General features: G+C 42.3%; 1 protein-coding gene and 1 non-coding gene across 3 annotated transcripts in view; both read left to right on the forward strand.

Moving 5' to 3' along the window:
* The window catches only part of LOC137790256 (rho guanine nucleotide exchange factor 17-like), a 52,684-nt gene extending 38,293 nt beyond the window's left edge, over positions 1-14,391 (forward strand). The window contains exons 3-25 of one of the 2 annotated variants that reach the window (XR_011077886.1): positions 170-352; positions 4,002-4,118; positions 4,803-4,895; positions 5,019-5,195; positions 5,453-5,503; positions 5,651-5,760; positions 5,928-6,013; positions 6,288-6,406; positions 6,603-6,810; positions 7,199-7,272; positions 7,411-7,494; positions 7,604-7,707; positions 7,868-7,983; positions 8,189-8,308; positions 8,406-8,673; positions 8,868-8,954; positions 9,236-9,303; positions 9,521-9,669; positions 9,754-9,928; positions 10,180-10,275; positions 10,402-10,584; positions 10,734-11,527; positions 13,349-14,391. Coding sequence is in view for 1 of the 2 variants with exons in the window: in XM_068584310.1 (XP_068440411.1) it covers positions 170-352; positions 4,002-4,118; positions 4,803-4,895; positions 5,019-5,195; positions 5,453-5,503; positions 5,651-5,760; positions 5,928-6,013; positions 6,288-6,406; positions 6,603-6,810; positions 7,199-7,272; positions 7,411-7,494; positions 7,604-7,707; positions 7,868-7,983; positions 8,189-8,308; positions 8,406-8,673; positions 8,868-8,954; positions 9,236-9,303; positions 9,521-9,669; positions 9,754-9,928; positions 10,180-10,275; positions 10,402-10,584; positions 10,734-10,942 (2,877 nt within the window). In the remaining variant the exon portion in view is untranslated. Of the gene's footprint in view, positions 1-169; positions 353-4,001; positions 4,119-4,802; positions 4,896-5,018; positions 5,196-5,452; positions 5,504-5,650; positions 5,761-5,927; positions 6,014-6,287; positions 6,407-6,602; positions 6,811-7,198; positions 7,273-7,410; positions 7,495-7,603; positions 7,708-7,867; positions 7,984-8,188; positions 8,309-8,405; positions 8,674-8,867; positions 8,955-9,235; positions 9,304-9,520; positions 9,670-9,753; positions 9,929-10,179; positions 10,276-10,401; positions 10,585-10,733 lie in introns of both variants that reach the window. The other variant, XM_068584310.1, reaches the window with a different exon arrangement.
* On the forward strand, positions 1,927-1,999 carry trnam-cau (transfer RNA methionine (anticodon CAU)). Its single transcript has one exon. It is a non-coding gene; the product is annotated as a tRNA-Met (tRNA).
* Positions 14,392-14,704: the final 313 nt, after the last annotated feature.

Genomic DNA, 14,704 nt, shown 5'->3' on the forward strand with positions numbered 1-14,704 from the left:
TCAAATCCAGTAGTAACTCTTAAGAAAACTAATTTCAGCTCATATATATGGAGCTTTAACAAGATTTAGTTCTCAAAGGTCTCAATGCTAGAAACAAATTGCCCTCAACAGCTAACCATGTGCATATAATGTTCAAATGATTTTAAATGGTCTGTCTTTGTCCCTTCAGGGCTATTTGCGTCCTCTCAAGCAGCCGGACAGCGGCTCCATAGTGGACCCTCTGCTGGTGGACGAGATGTTTTTTCAGATTCCCGAGATCCTGGAACACCACGAGCACTTCCTGGAGCAAGTCGTCGGCTGCGTTGGCCAATGGCACGACAGGCAGACTGTCGGGCACTTCCTCATCCAATCAGTAAGTAGAGATGACAATAAGTGGCCTCTTCCGCTATTTTTAATGATAAGAAATACAACTCATGTGAGTCTACGAATGTGTTTGAACTTTACAAACACATTTTCTTTGTGCTCTCTTCTTTGTGCTGAATGTATGCAGCATTTGTTAGCATTGTGAGCTTGTGTATGTGATATGTAAGGTGAGTGTGTGAGACCATTAACCTCTGAGAGTAGCAATCATCTCATTAGTTCTCGAATCCAAAAGAGGATGGTGATGTGTGGAAGACTAAACGTTGAGATATAATGCAAATTGCAACACTATGAATTATACATCCTTAATCTCGAATCAACAGCAACTAATGACCAGCCCACCTAAAATTACATCTCTTTCTGTTCAAAAGATGCAGTGCACTTTGGTTCTCTGGGACAGTTTTATTGCTTCACTGTGTATTTGTTTTTATTATCCCTGCAAGATAAGCTCAGGACAGAATTTTCAACTGGGTTTGATAGCAGATTGTTGTTCAGCGCTGTAAGACTGTTCTTGCACATGCTTTCAGACGGCAGTTGCTCAATATGGAGGTTTTGAGTTGGGAACCAACGAGTCGCCGGTTCAAGTCCCTGAAAGAGCTTCTAGTTAGCCTCCTGGGCACTACCGACATGCATCACATCACAAAACTGCTCCCCTGTCTTAAAACAGCTGCCTGCTGCTCCTTTTACTACAATATAACATGTATTCGACTATACTAGTGTTGAAATGAATACACAGTCTTTAAAAGCATTATTGACAGCAGAGTGGACTGAAGGGAAGCTGCTTTTATAAGGAGACAGTTGGCAACACTGGTTCAATATTTTTTTTTTCCCGGTGACCTCTTGTCGACCCATTTAAAGTTTCCCATGACCCGAGGGTGGCTCTGAACCTAGACTTTAAAAAAAAAACCCAGTGCTGTATAACATCTGTAGTAGACTCAAACTAAGTCTGATTTGAAGAGATATAATGATAATATAATAAATCATAATACAAAATAAATCACTTTTAGTTTCAGCTCAAAGTGTTTTAATGAAGTCAGAAGAAGCATATGTTCCTGTTTCTTCATAGACAGACCAAGAGACCAGAATGCAGTGTGGCCACAGCTTTTGTTCTTTATTGGGTGGGGGAAAAAAAAACCTCATGCTCTTGCTATGTTAATGCTATTGTTATCCCTCTCAACACTTCACAGCGTGAATGAAACAGTTTCACAAACTCACTGGAGACACACAGTCACACAATGAAATGGGTGAAATGCAGGAAACCGCTATGTGAAAGACAAGCAGTTGCAGAAGTAGATTGAGGAAAAGTTGCTGCACCTAAAAACTGAAATGTGACATTATTTAATTTAAACAACACTCTATACATCCGGAGATACATTCATAAAATGATATGTGCATTGTGAATTTGTTGAAAGCTACGGCAACAGAAGAACATAATGGAGAAAGAAAACTAAGGTATATTGCTCAGCTGTGGTTGAGCTGCACGGCTCATACCGATCCTCATGCTCCACCCTCCTCTGTCCCCGCTGCTGTCGGCTTTGAGGTTTCTGCAGCCTGACTGAGAGCCAGGCCTCGTTGGCGCAGTAGGCAGCGCGTCAGTCTCATAATCTGAAGGTCGTGAGTTCGAGCCTCACACGGGGCAGTTGTTTTTGTTCGGGTGTCTGCTCTTAAGGAGTGAGAGGATACAGCAGATGGTTTGTGGGAAATGTCAGCTTAATTTGCTTAAGAGGAGTTACTTCAACAGGGTTTTTTCACAGCAGTGAATTGGGTCTTATTTTTGTTTATAGTCACAGATACACCAATGATGTCCTGTTACTGCTCTCTCTGTGCCCTGTAATGATAAACAGTTAGAGAGCCAAGACTTGTCAGTTGATGACATATTTAATGGAGCAGCTGAAAAAGAATACATATGTTTTTGCCTTCTATATAAAGTAGAATGGAGTTTATTCTTGTTCTCCAGCTTTTAGCCTCTCTCTCGCTCCCTTTTCTCCTGTGACTAATCCAAAAGTTACGGATGTAACTACAGTTTTATAAATCCTGGATGACCACCAGTGGCTGTACTTAACACTGGATTACTTCTGTCATCTCTGAGATCAGTGCTCTTAAAACTTCTCACGAGATTCCACCAACTGACCAGGAATCATGGAACCGTAGTTACATCCATAACTTACTGACTGCCAGAGGCAGTGCTTAACACTGGATGACTTATATCAACATAGTCGCAAGTACCCAGTTCATACAGCTGATCAGAAGAACTTGAGAAGTACCACACCCAGTGGATGGAGGGTGGCAGCGTTCACCCTGTCGTATCTGGAGAATGTGCTCAGTGATGTCCATGAGGCATACCTCTCAGGGTCGCCCCAAGACATGGAGACACTTCTCCGGAAGGCAGAGCATGGCCGATCGCCCTGTATGCATAGGCAATGCACTATCCCCAATCCAGTGGGAACGCTGTTTCAACAGAGCGTAGCCGTTTTGGTCGTCAGCCACCTCAACTTTCACTGTTTAGGCGGGTGTGACAATGTATTGAGAGGGGAGACAGAACACACTCTTCACAGCCACGGTCCGTTGTCAATCAAGCCAACACCGAGCAGACACACTGTGCCAACCGAGTAAAACAAACAGACAGTAACTAATTTTAATAAAATGCAGATGGTTCATGTCACAATGGTGATGAACGGTCCGGTACCTGATGGTCCAAACAGCAAACGGAGCTCCAGAGGTCTTTAATCATAGACACGTTTAGCTTAAGCTAATGCTACCATGGTACTTAGCTTGCATAAGCGTGATGACAAAGGACAGAGTTTACACAGCTTCTGGGTCAGATTATTTCATGAGTCTGACGAAAACACACATTGTGGCTTATGTCTGCTATTGTCTTTACTCCTTTTTTATTATTATTCTTTTTAGCTTTCGGTCTCTCTTGCTCTGCTCTCTATTTGTGGAAGGAAAGCATGTCAGAGTGAATCATCTGTGTGTGTTTATTTGTATGTTTGATGGAGTAAAATAACTATTATTCTATTCTTTTCCTACACCAAACAAAACAAATTGAAAACACCAAGAACCTCTCCATCATAGCTCTCTTTGGTTGTTATTATGATTTATTTGCATAAATATAACGCAGTAAACCAAAATGGCAATGCTGCGACAGTTTTCTAATTTGTCGTTGATTGTTTTCCCAACATCCAACAATATAAATACATATTTAATTTTGCTAAATATTCGTTCTGGAATAATGGGGGGTGGTGTTGGTAGAAAATATCGTTGTGACATTTTGGTTTGATGTCTGAAATGAGATCTGTGGTAAACAAAAGCCTCAGAGATGTTGTGTTATGTTCAACAATATAAAGTATGTCAGCAAATGTCTCTCTTGGATTATGAAGTTCTTACATGCCTTTAAGGCAGTTTGTAACAAGTGGCTATATGAGTCAACAAACGTCATCCGCCTTCACAGCCTCGTTGTGTACAGAAGAAAGTTATTTTCATATAGTGATTAACTTTCTTTTACTAGCGGGGTTGTGCTTTAAACGATGGGCTGCACCAATCTAACAAACATGTATGTTGTCGCATTAATGTTAAACAAACCGTCATCACATAAAAGTCCACACAAAGTAACTTAAATGTGCTCTTCTGCTTTTCTCCAGTTCTCCAAAGAGACTCTAGCTAATATGTATTCAGCGTACATCGACAACTTTCTCAATGCCAAAGATGCTGTGAGGATTGCCAAGGAGGCCAAGCCAGCGTTTCACAAGTTTCTGGAGGTGAGTGTTGGACTGAATCACAGGATGTCCCGCTTTGAAAAAAAAACTGGAAGCTCGTCTAGACATTTTCCTTGTCTGATGGAATAGCCCTTTAACTATTTTTTAGAGCCTAAAATGTGCTTTATTGTCCTCACTGATTTTCTTGTTCTTCTGCCCGGAATATCCGGAGAATTGTTTTTTACAATGCCAGAAAACTACTGAAATTGAGTTTCTCTTTCACTAAACCTATCTTTTTTTTCTTTCTGGGTGTGAAACTACATAAGTAAGGACTCATTACTGTGTCAAATCATCTCTTTAAAACAAATCGATCAGATGATTTGACTTACGAACCCTGGAATATCTTTGCAATATGTCCAGTTAAATATGGTAGAGCACTGTTGTGCACTTTGATGTGCTGTGGTTTGCCACCAGAGATAAATGTATAGGGATAACAGCACAGATTGGCACCACACACAGAGGCACCGATGCAGAAATTGTAATCAGGCACCAAAAAAGCCTGCCATGTCCTCGTTTGTTCTTAGTTGTCCACCACAGAGAGCTCCAGCCAGATAGGTTTTTAGAGTGGAACCACTTCGCCATCCTGTGGCCGAGACTGGAATTGCAACACATTGTTATTAGAGTTTTTTTACATTCTCTTATATTCCATGCTCTGTCTCAATCCTTCTCCTATCTTCACCCTGACAGCACAACATGCGTGAGAACAAGGAGAAACAGGCTCTGGGTGATCTGATGATCAAACCAGTCCAGAGGATTCCTCGATATGAGCTGCTCGTGAAGGTGAATTAACTCAAAATATAACTGCCTACTTTCTGGATGCTGTCAAGTAGCCTCATCCTGTGTTTAGTGACAAGTAGCTCATGTAAAGGGAGATTAATTAATTTGTGTTTTGTTTTGTTCAAGGACCTGCTCAAGCACACCCCAGAGGATCACCCGGACCACCCGTACTTACTGGACGCCCAGAGAGACATCAAGCGATTGGCTGAGAGGATCAATAAGGGCCGGCGCTCCGCTGAGGAGGCGGAGAGGGAGGCCAGGGTCATCCAGGAGATTGAGGCACACATAGAGGGAGTTGAACATGTGAGATATATATATATATCATACTAACGATAAAACTCAAAAACTATTTTTATTGATGATTATTGAGCAGATTGTCCTCCTTGATTAAATTTACTTCATAGAATAAACAAAAGTTGTAAAAGAAAAAAGAAAAATTCCCATTACAATTTACTATACATTTTCCAAATGCTTTTGTTCAGCTTTTTAATTCCATCCTAAAAGGGTGAGAACACTCATTTGTATGGTATATTAAATGATCATCTGTTTGTGTGTGTTAGATTCTGAACCCCCAGAGGAAGTTCTTGAGGCAGGAAATGGTCATGGAAGCGGTAAATATATATATTATATTCTCGGTTCCTGTTGGTGGTTAAGGAAAATAAGTCAAAGTAATGGAAATGATTAAAAAAGACTGTATCATGAATAGAGCCCAATATAAGATTTTCTGAGCATTTCTTCTCTCTTTTCTATCTCTGTAGAAGACAGTTGGTGGAAAGAAAGACCGTTCTCTCTTCCTCTTCAGTGACCTGATCATCTGCACCACTCTCAAGAGGAAGTCTGGCTCGTTAAGACGCAGCTCCATGAGCCTGTACGTGACACACACATTAAACACACACCATCATAATACAATTTCCAAACCACATTACCTCCTGGTGTTGTGCAATAGGCCACCTTTTCTACAATGTTTGACAAAAACCTAACTTTCTCTCTCTCTCTCTCTCTCTCTCTCTCTCTCCCTCTCTCTCTCTCTCTTAGATACTCTGCTGCAAGTATGATTGATACCTCCAGTAAATACAAGTTCCTGTGGAAGCTTCCTCTGGAGGACGTGGAGGTGGTGAAAAGTAAGGCTCCATCTACAGATGGCTCACTGCTGATGGCATGAAACACGTCCTGTCAGTTCAATGTTTTCTTCCTAAGACTCTCATGACCCTGTGTAACTTCTAATACCTCTGGTGACAAGATTAGATTTCCTATTCTATCTAAATAATTAAGATTATTTTGTCATTAATATAATCTTTCAACAATATCTAAATTACACACCACTGTTCTTTTCTTCAGGGTGTTTAGTTATTTCATTGTGATGCTGTTTTATTTTAAATAAATCTGTCGCTTTAGGCTCCACTCAGGCAACAAACAAGGAGAGCATCCAGAAGATGATTAGTCGATTAGACGAGGATCTCAGCACTCTGGGTCAGATCAGCAAACTGTCTGAGACCCTCAGCTTCCCACATCAGGTACTGTGGACTACACACACACACATACCATGCAAACAGCTGCCACATCTTTTCCTGTATCTTCACATCTTTTGTCTTTGTACACAATGAGAATTACTTTATTTGACTTAATCCGTCTTATCGTCTTCTGTTCTATGACATGGTACAACATCTAATGGTCTTGGTCTTTTTTTCTGGTTGTTTCCATCGCTCTCAGTCCCTCGACGAGGTAATAAAGGACCTGTTGGCGTCGGTGCACAGGGAGCTGTCGGAGAAGCAGTCTCTGGCCTTCAGTATGACTTTCCTGCCCACAAAGCTGGAGTTCACCACAGCCTCCGCCGAGAGCAGCTTCGTCTTCGAGTTCACTTCGCCTGACACGCGGTCCAACTTTGAACAGACCTTTGAAGAAGCCAAGAAGAAGTTAGGCGAGTGAAAAAGCGAAACATTATTTGCTTGTCGGGTACAGTAGACAAAGGAGATGGCAGCAGCATGTGGATGCAATGGCTTTATGTCAAGTTAATTTATTTTCATACAGCCCAAGTTATCACAATTTTGCTTTAAGAGCCTTTACAATCTGTACAGCCTGACACCCTCTGTCCTTAGACTCTCCTCAGGTGAAGTGAAAACTCACGGGTCGGCTGCATTAAGCACCGTGAATTATTTTTGTTGCATTTTTCCCAAGCTTTATTAGTCAAAAATGGCTTTTAGAATTTAATACTGAGATGAATATTTTCTTGTTAAGGATTCTGATGAGGAGTCATTGTGCCTCGAGCTACTTCATTTGGTCAACTGTCAATGTGCTGTTGTGTTTAGCAATGAACAAGGACCAGTGGGACCCAGAGTTTCTGAAGGCTATTCCTATTATGAAGACGCGCAGTGGAATGCAGGTGAGGTGTGCGCGTGTGTGTGCGTGTGCGTGTGTATGATTTGTCTCGTTAAATTACTTCATACCTACACACACACACAAGCTATCTTTACAGATGTCCAGAAGTAATCAACTCTCATGCATTGTTGTATGTCTCCAGTTTTCGTGTGCCTCTCCCAGCCACAGCTGCCCTGACAGTGGCTGTGAGGTGTGGGTGTGTAACAGTGATGGATATGTGGGACAGGTGAGAACATATTATTATATTCTCCATGTGCTTTCTGGGAGAGAAAAAAACAAAATTCAACTTGTGCAGTTACAGCTTGACTGATGGGATGATGATGTCTTCTCTCCAGGTGTGTCTGTTGAACATCAAAGATGAGCCCACAGTTGAGGCCTGCATCGCTGTCTGCTCAGCGAGAATCATATGTATTGCAGCCGTACCTGGACTCAAGGGAAGGTCAGTATTACACACGCATACAAACAAACACACACACACACAATTGCATAACAAAAATACTGAAGCTGAACCTGACTGGTTCAATGATTCTATCCCTGACTTAATATAGAATATTATATATATATTCTGTGCCATTAACCAATGACTCTTAACCTCGTAGGGAGCGTGGATCAGAGCCCACCCTGGCCACTGCACCTGCAGCACCTGGTCACACTCAGCAGCAGCTCCATATATCAATTTGCCATTCATCTGTGGCGCTGACGGAGCAACCCACAGGTTAGTCCATAAGGGCTTTGCAACATGACAAGTAGCATCAGCTCCTACTTTAAAAGAGACTGGGTGGTAAACTGTTAGCTGCAATAGTATGAGCCCATCCGTTCCTATCATTGGCCTTTCTGAATGGCATTGACTTGTATTAAACTTGTATATACTGCAGTTTTCTATTGAATACCTATTTTAAAGATGAATTGATTGTTTGCAGGACCCGGGGCGGAGCTTGTTCCTTTTGACAGTGATGACACGGATGATGAGGATTCACCCAGCCCTTCCTCCACTCTACAGAGTCAGGCCAGTCACTCCACCATATCATCCAGCTATGGGAGTGAGTAAAAAAACACTCCAGTGTCACACACACACACACACACACACACACACTTATTGTTTACACTCAAATACTCACACTCTAATGTCCTCCTCAGATGATGAAGGCCCAGGCTCCAAGGACATGGCTACAGAGACCACCAGCAGTGAGGAGGAGCAGGAGTTCCCGGTGGCGAGCACCTACGGCGCTCCCGGGATGTTGGGGGTTGGCGAAAGTGGCCATGGCCACACAGAGAGCGCCATGGACGGCCGCGCCATGCGTCGCTCCTCTCGGGGCTCATTCACCAGGGCAAGCCTGGAGGACCTGCTCAGCATCGACCCGGAGGCATACCAGAGCTCAGTGTGGCTGGGCACAGAGGATGGATGGTGTGTGATACTCACTCACACACACACACACACACACACACACACACACACACACGTACACAAAACCAACACCAAACCTACGCGTGAATTAACTTGAGTTTACTTTTTGCATATAGAAAAGGTTATTATATTAAGTGGTTATTAGTGTTCTGATTTCATAACCTAACCTCCCATAATGCTTCTGTTCCTGTTAGCATCCATGTGTACCAGTCTTCAGACAACATTCGTAATCGTAAGAACAGCATGAAGATGCAGCACTCAGCCTCCATCCTCTGTATATTGTGAGTTCTCTTCTTTTCCACTTCCTTGCCTGTAAAAAATAGAAGTAATACTGGCATTTATTCTGCATTTTGACAATAAAAAATGTTGAGCCGCAGAAAAATGTTGATGCAGCCGTAATCAAATGTGTTTTCACCATGTTTGTGTCCTGTTGGCCTCTGCCTTCATGTTCATTCTACCTGCATATTTTCATTATATGCAGAATTATATACATTATTGGTGTTGTTATCTCATTGATTAAATGCTTTACTTGACTTCCATCCTTTTATTTTTCCTCCTTCAGGTATTTGGACAACAAAGTGTTCGTGGCGTTGGCCAGTGGAGAGGTGATCGTCTATCAGAGAGAAGCAGGTAAAATGGGCATTGGAGCAATTTTGTTTCTGTGGAAGCTTAAGCGCTTTTTTTTAAAAACATTTTGTGTAAATTACTGCTACTGTACAGCACCCATTAGATGTGCCGACATTATCATTAATCCAGCTTGCTTAAACCACTTAAGTATAGAAATGATTCCTGTTTCTGTATCCTTTACATTCTTTCTGTACAATCCCCCCTTAATCTCAATCTGCAGGTAGTTTCTGGGACCCTCAGTCTTCTCAGACGTTAGTTTTGGGCACGCCCAGTAGCCCCGTCACCAAAATGGTTCCTGTGGGAGGAAAGCTCTGGTGTGGCTCACAGAACAGAGTGCTTATTATCAACACAACTACATTGGTACAAGAGGTAGGTAGAAGGATGGACAAATGTGTGTGTATAAGCCACAATGCAGACAGAGCAATCAGTGTGTGTGTCTTCTCTCGCTCACAGCACTGGTTCCAGGTTGGCACAGACAGCAGTCGGTGCGTGACTTGCATGGTGGCGTACGGTCAGGGTGTGTGGTTGGCGTTGCAGGGAAGTGCACAGGTAAAACTTTACCACGCTCAGACCTTGGAGAGCCTGACAGAGGTGGACGTGGCGCCTGCTGTGCATAAGATGCTTGCAGGTAAAACACATTGGGAACACGAGCACACGTAGAGTGGACAGCAGTTCATATGCAGAAGCTGTTTTCTTAATTTTCTTGTTCTTTAATTCCCAATTAAAAATATTTTACCTGCTCTCGAGCCTCCCAACACTTGAATCCTCACTTCCTGTATTCTCTCTCTCAACTGTCTCCCACTTTCTCCTCCCTTCATCCTCGCCACTTTTCCTCCCCATACCTACATCCCATTGTCTCTTTTCTTTCTCTCCACTCAGGTGCGGACGCAATTATCAGACAGCACAAAGCCGCCTGTCTGAGAATCACGGCATTGCTGGCCTGTAAGGATCTGCTGTGGATCGGCACCAGTGCAGGTAAAAACATTCACAAATACACATGAAATAACCATGACCGGTTGCCAGAGAATTACAACCGCAAGGCGGGAATTCCAGTGTTTTGCAAAAAAAGAAAGTATGTTTTACGATGGGATTCTTCTGCAGGGGTGGTCCTTACGCTGGGGATCCCGGCAGTGAGCTCAGGAACAGGCGCCGGGACACTGAAAGTTCCCCAGGTGCCGATGGGCTCGGCTCACGGACACACGGGACACGTTCGGTTCCTGACATCAATTGAACTGCCGGAAGGGTTTGACATGAACTTCCCTCCGACACCAACCGACTCCACAGGTAGTTATTGCTTTAAAGAAATCAAAAAAAAATCCAAAATCTGCATTTGTTCCTACTTCTTTTGTAGCCTAAAAATGGAACAGCTGAACCAAAGTGTTATTATCACTTATGCCTTCCCTTGACCTTTAATCCATCCTCTCTGTTTTTAGGCAACCACTCTCAGAGCGGCAGCACAGTTGACGGGAACCTCCAACGGCGTGACTCTGCACGGCGCCGAGCCTCCGCCCACATCCCTTCAAAAACCAACCATCTCGTTATTTCCGGCGGCGACGGCTATGAGGACTTCAGACTCACCAATAGCAGTGAAACAGTCGGACGGGATGACAGCACTAACCATCTTTTGCTTTGGAAGGTCTGAGACAATCGACCCTGATTTTAACAACCCACCCCCAGACGCCCTCTAGATGAAAATGGCGCACAAGCTCCTGTCCTTTTTCCCCATCGGACTCCTCACTTTTTGGTGTTGTTTTGGTCGTATGCTCGGTCCACCAGTCTCTCTGTGCGTAATTGAGCTGCAAACTCCCTCCTGGACTTTATGAATATGATCACTTCAAAGCCAGTTCTATCGTGTCTATGTTTCCGATGGTGTGCATTGTTGCTCTCTTAGTGGTATCTGTGCATGTGTGTTCCGTTTTTTGGCATCTGCAAATATTGTCTAGAAAAGTGTCTTTTTAAAGTCAAGTCTTCACTGAAGGAGACAGAAAAGGACAGTGGAGAGGAAAATAAAACGTTTCCACATGGATGTGGGGGTTGGACTGCGAGAAAGAAGGAAGAGGACAGAACGTCATTGCACAGGAGATTGAAACTGGACATCAAAGTGAAGCATGTACTCGTCCTTTGAAATCTTCTCTGTTTTCTTTTTGAACTTGGACATCAACCTTTTAATCCATCATCACTTCATCTTAGCCTGAACTGCAGACAAAATGGCGCCTGATGATCAGAGGTAAATGTCATGTAAATATATATGAATGGTAGCTCAGTAAAATATACCATCAGAGACTGTAGTTCGATGGAGATTCAGAATTTGCGTTCATTTCTGCAGTTGGAGCTCAAGCTTGGAAGAGAGGTTCAGTTGATGTCTGTGAGCTTTTAAGACGGAGAAGGGTTGTAACAATATCTCCACGATCATTGTCTAAAATCATCTTTTCTCCTGTAGAGAGGGAGAGAGAGAGAGAGGGATATTTTAAGTGCAATATGTGGTAAGGGTATCAAGCAAGACACATGCGCACAGTCATGCACATTAAAGCACAGCCTTCACTCACTGAATAGGAAGCCAGTTGTGAAAAAAACATAAATATGTGTTTTCCACAGATAATCACTTTGTATCATATTTTCTTATTTTTCTTTACCAGTATAAGATGCCATGAACATAGATGATGCCTGCTACTGGAGTGGAGTAGAAAAAAAAGAGTGCATTGGAGACGTTCCTCCTCAACATGAATATGCCAAAGCCTTGTATGCGTTACAGTTTTGACATGACAGTTTTGTTGAAAAAAAGTTTGTTTAGCAGAAATCAGGAGCTGAAGGTTGCTGACTTTAATGACACTAGGCTGTGGTAGCAGATAACGACAGATATGTACAGTATTTATTTTGATTTTAGCGCCTTCTTTTTCAGCACTTAATTTATAGATGTAGTTTTCACTTTTTGTTTATGAGTTGAAGAACAATGAGGCCCTGACTTGATGAGAGGAATAGATAACGGGGCATAGTTTAGTTTCAGACGGGCAACCCAACAAAACACAATACGCGGTTCTTGTTTTTAACTTGTGCGACTCCCCAAATGCAGAGAAACAGATTCAGAAAGGTCAGGGTTTTTTTTGGCATGACAAAACATCTTTTCATCTATTGGCTGTTTTGTGGTTAAAAGACTCAGACTGCAGACTGATCCCAAAATGCACCTTTACCTTGAACAGACAGTCATTTGTTCAGGGGCTAAGTGCAAAGAGCCGTTTAAAATTCCAAGTATTTGACAGCTCCACGGTGTGCATTGTGGCATTTCTGTCACAATGTGTATCGCCACACCCCGAAAGCACAAACGCTGATGTCAGTATTGATTGTCGGAGAACAAGATGCATGTGGTGTGTTTGTGAGAAAAAGAGATTACCCAGAATACAAAGTAGGTCAGGAGGACAAATGCTAAACACCTGCATGTGCCTTCAGAAGGCTAAAAGTTAAGCCATTTAACACACACACACACACACACACACACACACACAGTCAGCTCTCACTCGCACAACAGCGGATGTCTGAGGGGGGTGAAAGGTGACTGACATGTCCTTGCACACACCCGCATGTTAGCGTCAAGCTTTGGGGGCGCTAAGAAGATTGGTTGGTTGTTGTAATAGCGGCTAACAAGCGAGTGAGCTCTTTGACTTTGTAAGTGTAAGGGTGTGTGTGCATGTGTGTAACCTCTACAAATGCGATGTTGTTCAGTTAAAAGGTACAAGAAAGACATTGTTGGTGATTTTCTGCCCAAAATGTAAGCTAAATTACAGTTAGCTTGTGGTAGCATGTATAGAATACAGCAGAAGAAAGTTCGACAAGTTAATCATTTTGGGAAATGTGCTTATTCAGTTTCATGTCGAGAAGATTGACACCAACCAGTGATATCCATCTTCTCATCTAATTTTAGCCAAAAGGTTAACAAGATTATTCCCCAAAATGTTCAAATATTCTTTTCACATCCTCGAAGCTTAAGGTAGCAGATAGTGTTTTTTTATGTTCTGTATGATTCATAACAAAATGAATATTTGTGTGTTCGCAGTGCCAGGAGCTGCTGAGTCATGAAAATGCTGTATATCTATGCTGGCTGTAGAGCGATGGATAGCTCCTCGTGGAGTCGATTATTTTTCTGTGAGAAAGGATGTGGAGGAACATTGGTGTGCTATCTCTGCTGAGGGGTCACAGACCATTAATGGAGGGGCCTCACTTCACTGACTCTTAAGTGTGTGTTCAAGTTCTGGGTAAACCTAAATCACTTATAGTCCTGGGCTGAAACTGAAACCTCGGAGCCAATAACCTTTTCAATTCACCGGATTCAGAAAGTTGGTAGATTTTTCTTTCAAAACCAGGAAGAAATGAAAGAAAAGAAGAAAAATGCCTTAAGAATATACTTTTACATTTACATGGTAGTTGCATAAATATGAATAAGTGAATAATAATATTTTCAGCAGTTGCATTTTTGGTTTTGTGCACAGTGTAATGATTTTGACTCTTAATTTTACAGACATACAAGCATGCACACAAACGCACCGCGTCTTAGATGTGAAGTAAATCTAGATGCTCACTTGACCAGGATGAAGAGAATATAACAATCAAACACATCCCACCATCACTGTAACTCTCACCAAATGCCCGTATGTGAAATAAGTCTTTATTGTTGTAAATATTGGTATATATTGCCTTTTTCTGTAAATAGTGCACCCACGGTACTCAATTGTTGATATGAATCTAGTGGCATATTTTTATATATTTGTGTACGATTTTGTTTTTGTTTGTGATTTTTTTTAATTCCCCCCCCCCTTCCTCTTCTCCTTCCTGGCATGCGCCGTCAGTGACGTTTAAATTATAACTGTCGTAGATCTTTCCAAAAGAAGACGAAGAAGCCTCTGTCAAGTTTCCACTGGAGGCCATGTTGGCTCTGAAACGTGTGTTTGCGTTTTTCCAGTCGTCGACGGGAAGGAAAGCGACCTGCTCACAACCGCGTGTATCCGGCTCTGATTGCAGTGGTCATGGTTACGTCCTGTATGTAGCTGTTCTCGTTTTGTCACTGTGGGTTTCTCTTTGTAATTAAATCAGTTCCCTGGTGCCAGTTTGTGCCTGTTTCTTTCATCAGAGGCGTTATCGATCACATTTTATAGTGTTGCCGATTATCTGCAGAGTAACTCATCGTATTCGGGTTTCTCCAACCTGAAACAATGGCGACTATCTGGGTTTATGATTCATAACTTGAATGCTAATGTACCCTAAATGTTCACTTTACCCTGAATTAATTAGTCTTTCAACAGCAAATTTATCTGCAATCATTCAGAAAAATTAAACATTTTGTAATTAACTTTTATTTTATAAAGTAACAATGTGTTGCATTCAAGGAGATCTATTGACATGTTGAGAATTGGAA

The sequence above is a fragment of the Clinocottus analis genome, unplaced genomic scaffold (genome assembly GCF_023055335.1).
Source record: "Clinocottus analis isolate CAN_PGR_092001 unplaced genomic scaffold, fCliAna1.0.p SCAF_2, whole genome shotgun sequence".
In the NCBI taxonomy this organism is placed as follows: domain Eukaryota; kingdom Metazoa; phylum Chordata; class Actinopteri; order Perciformes; family Cottidae; genus Clinocottus; species Clinocottus analis.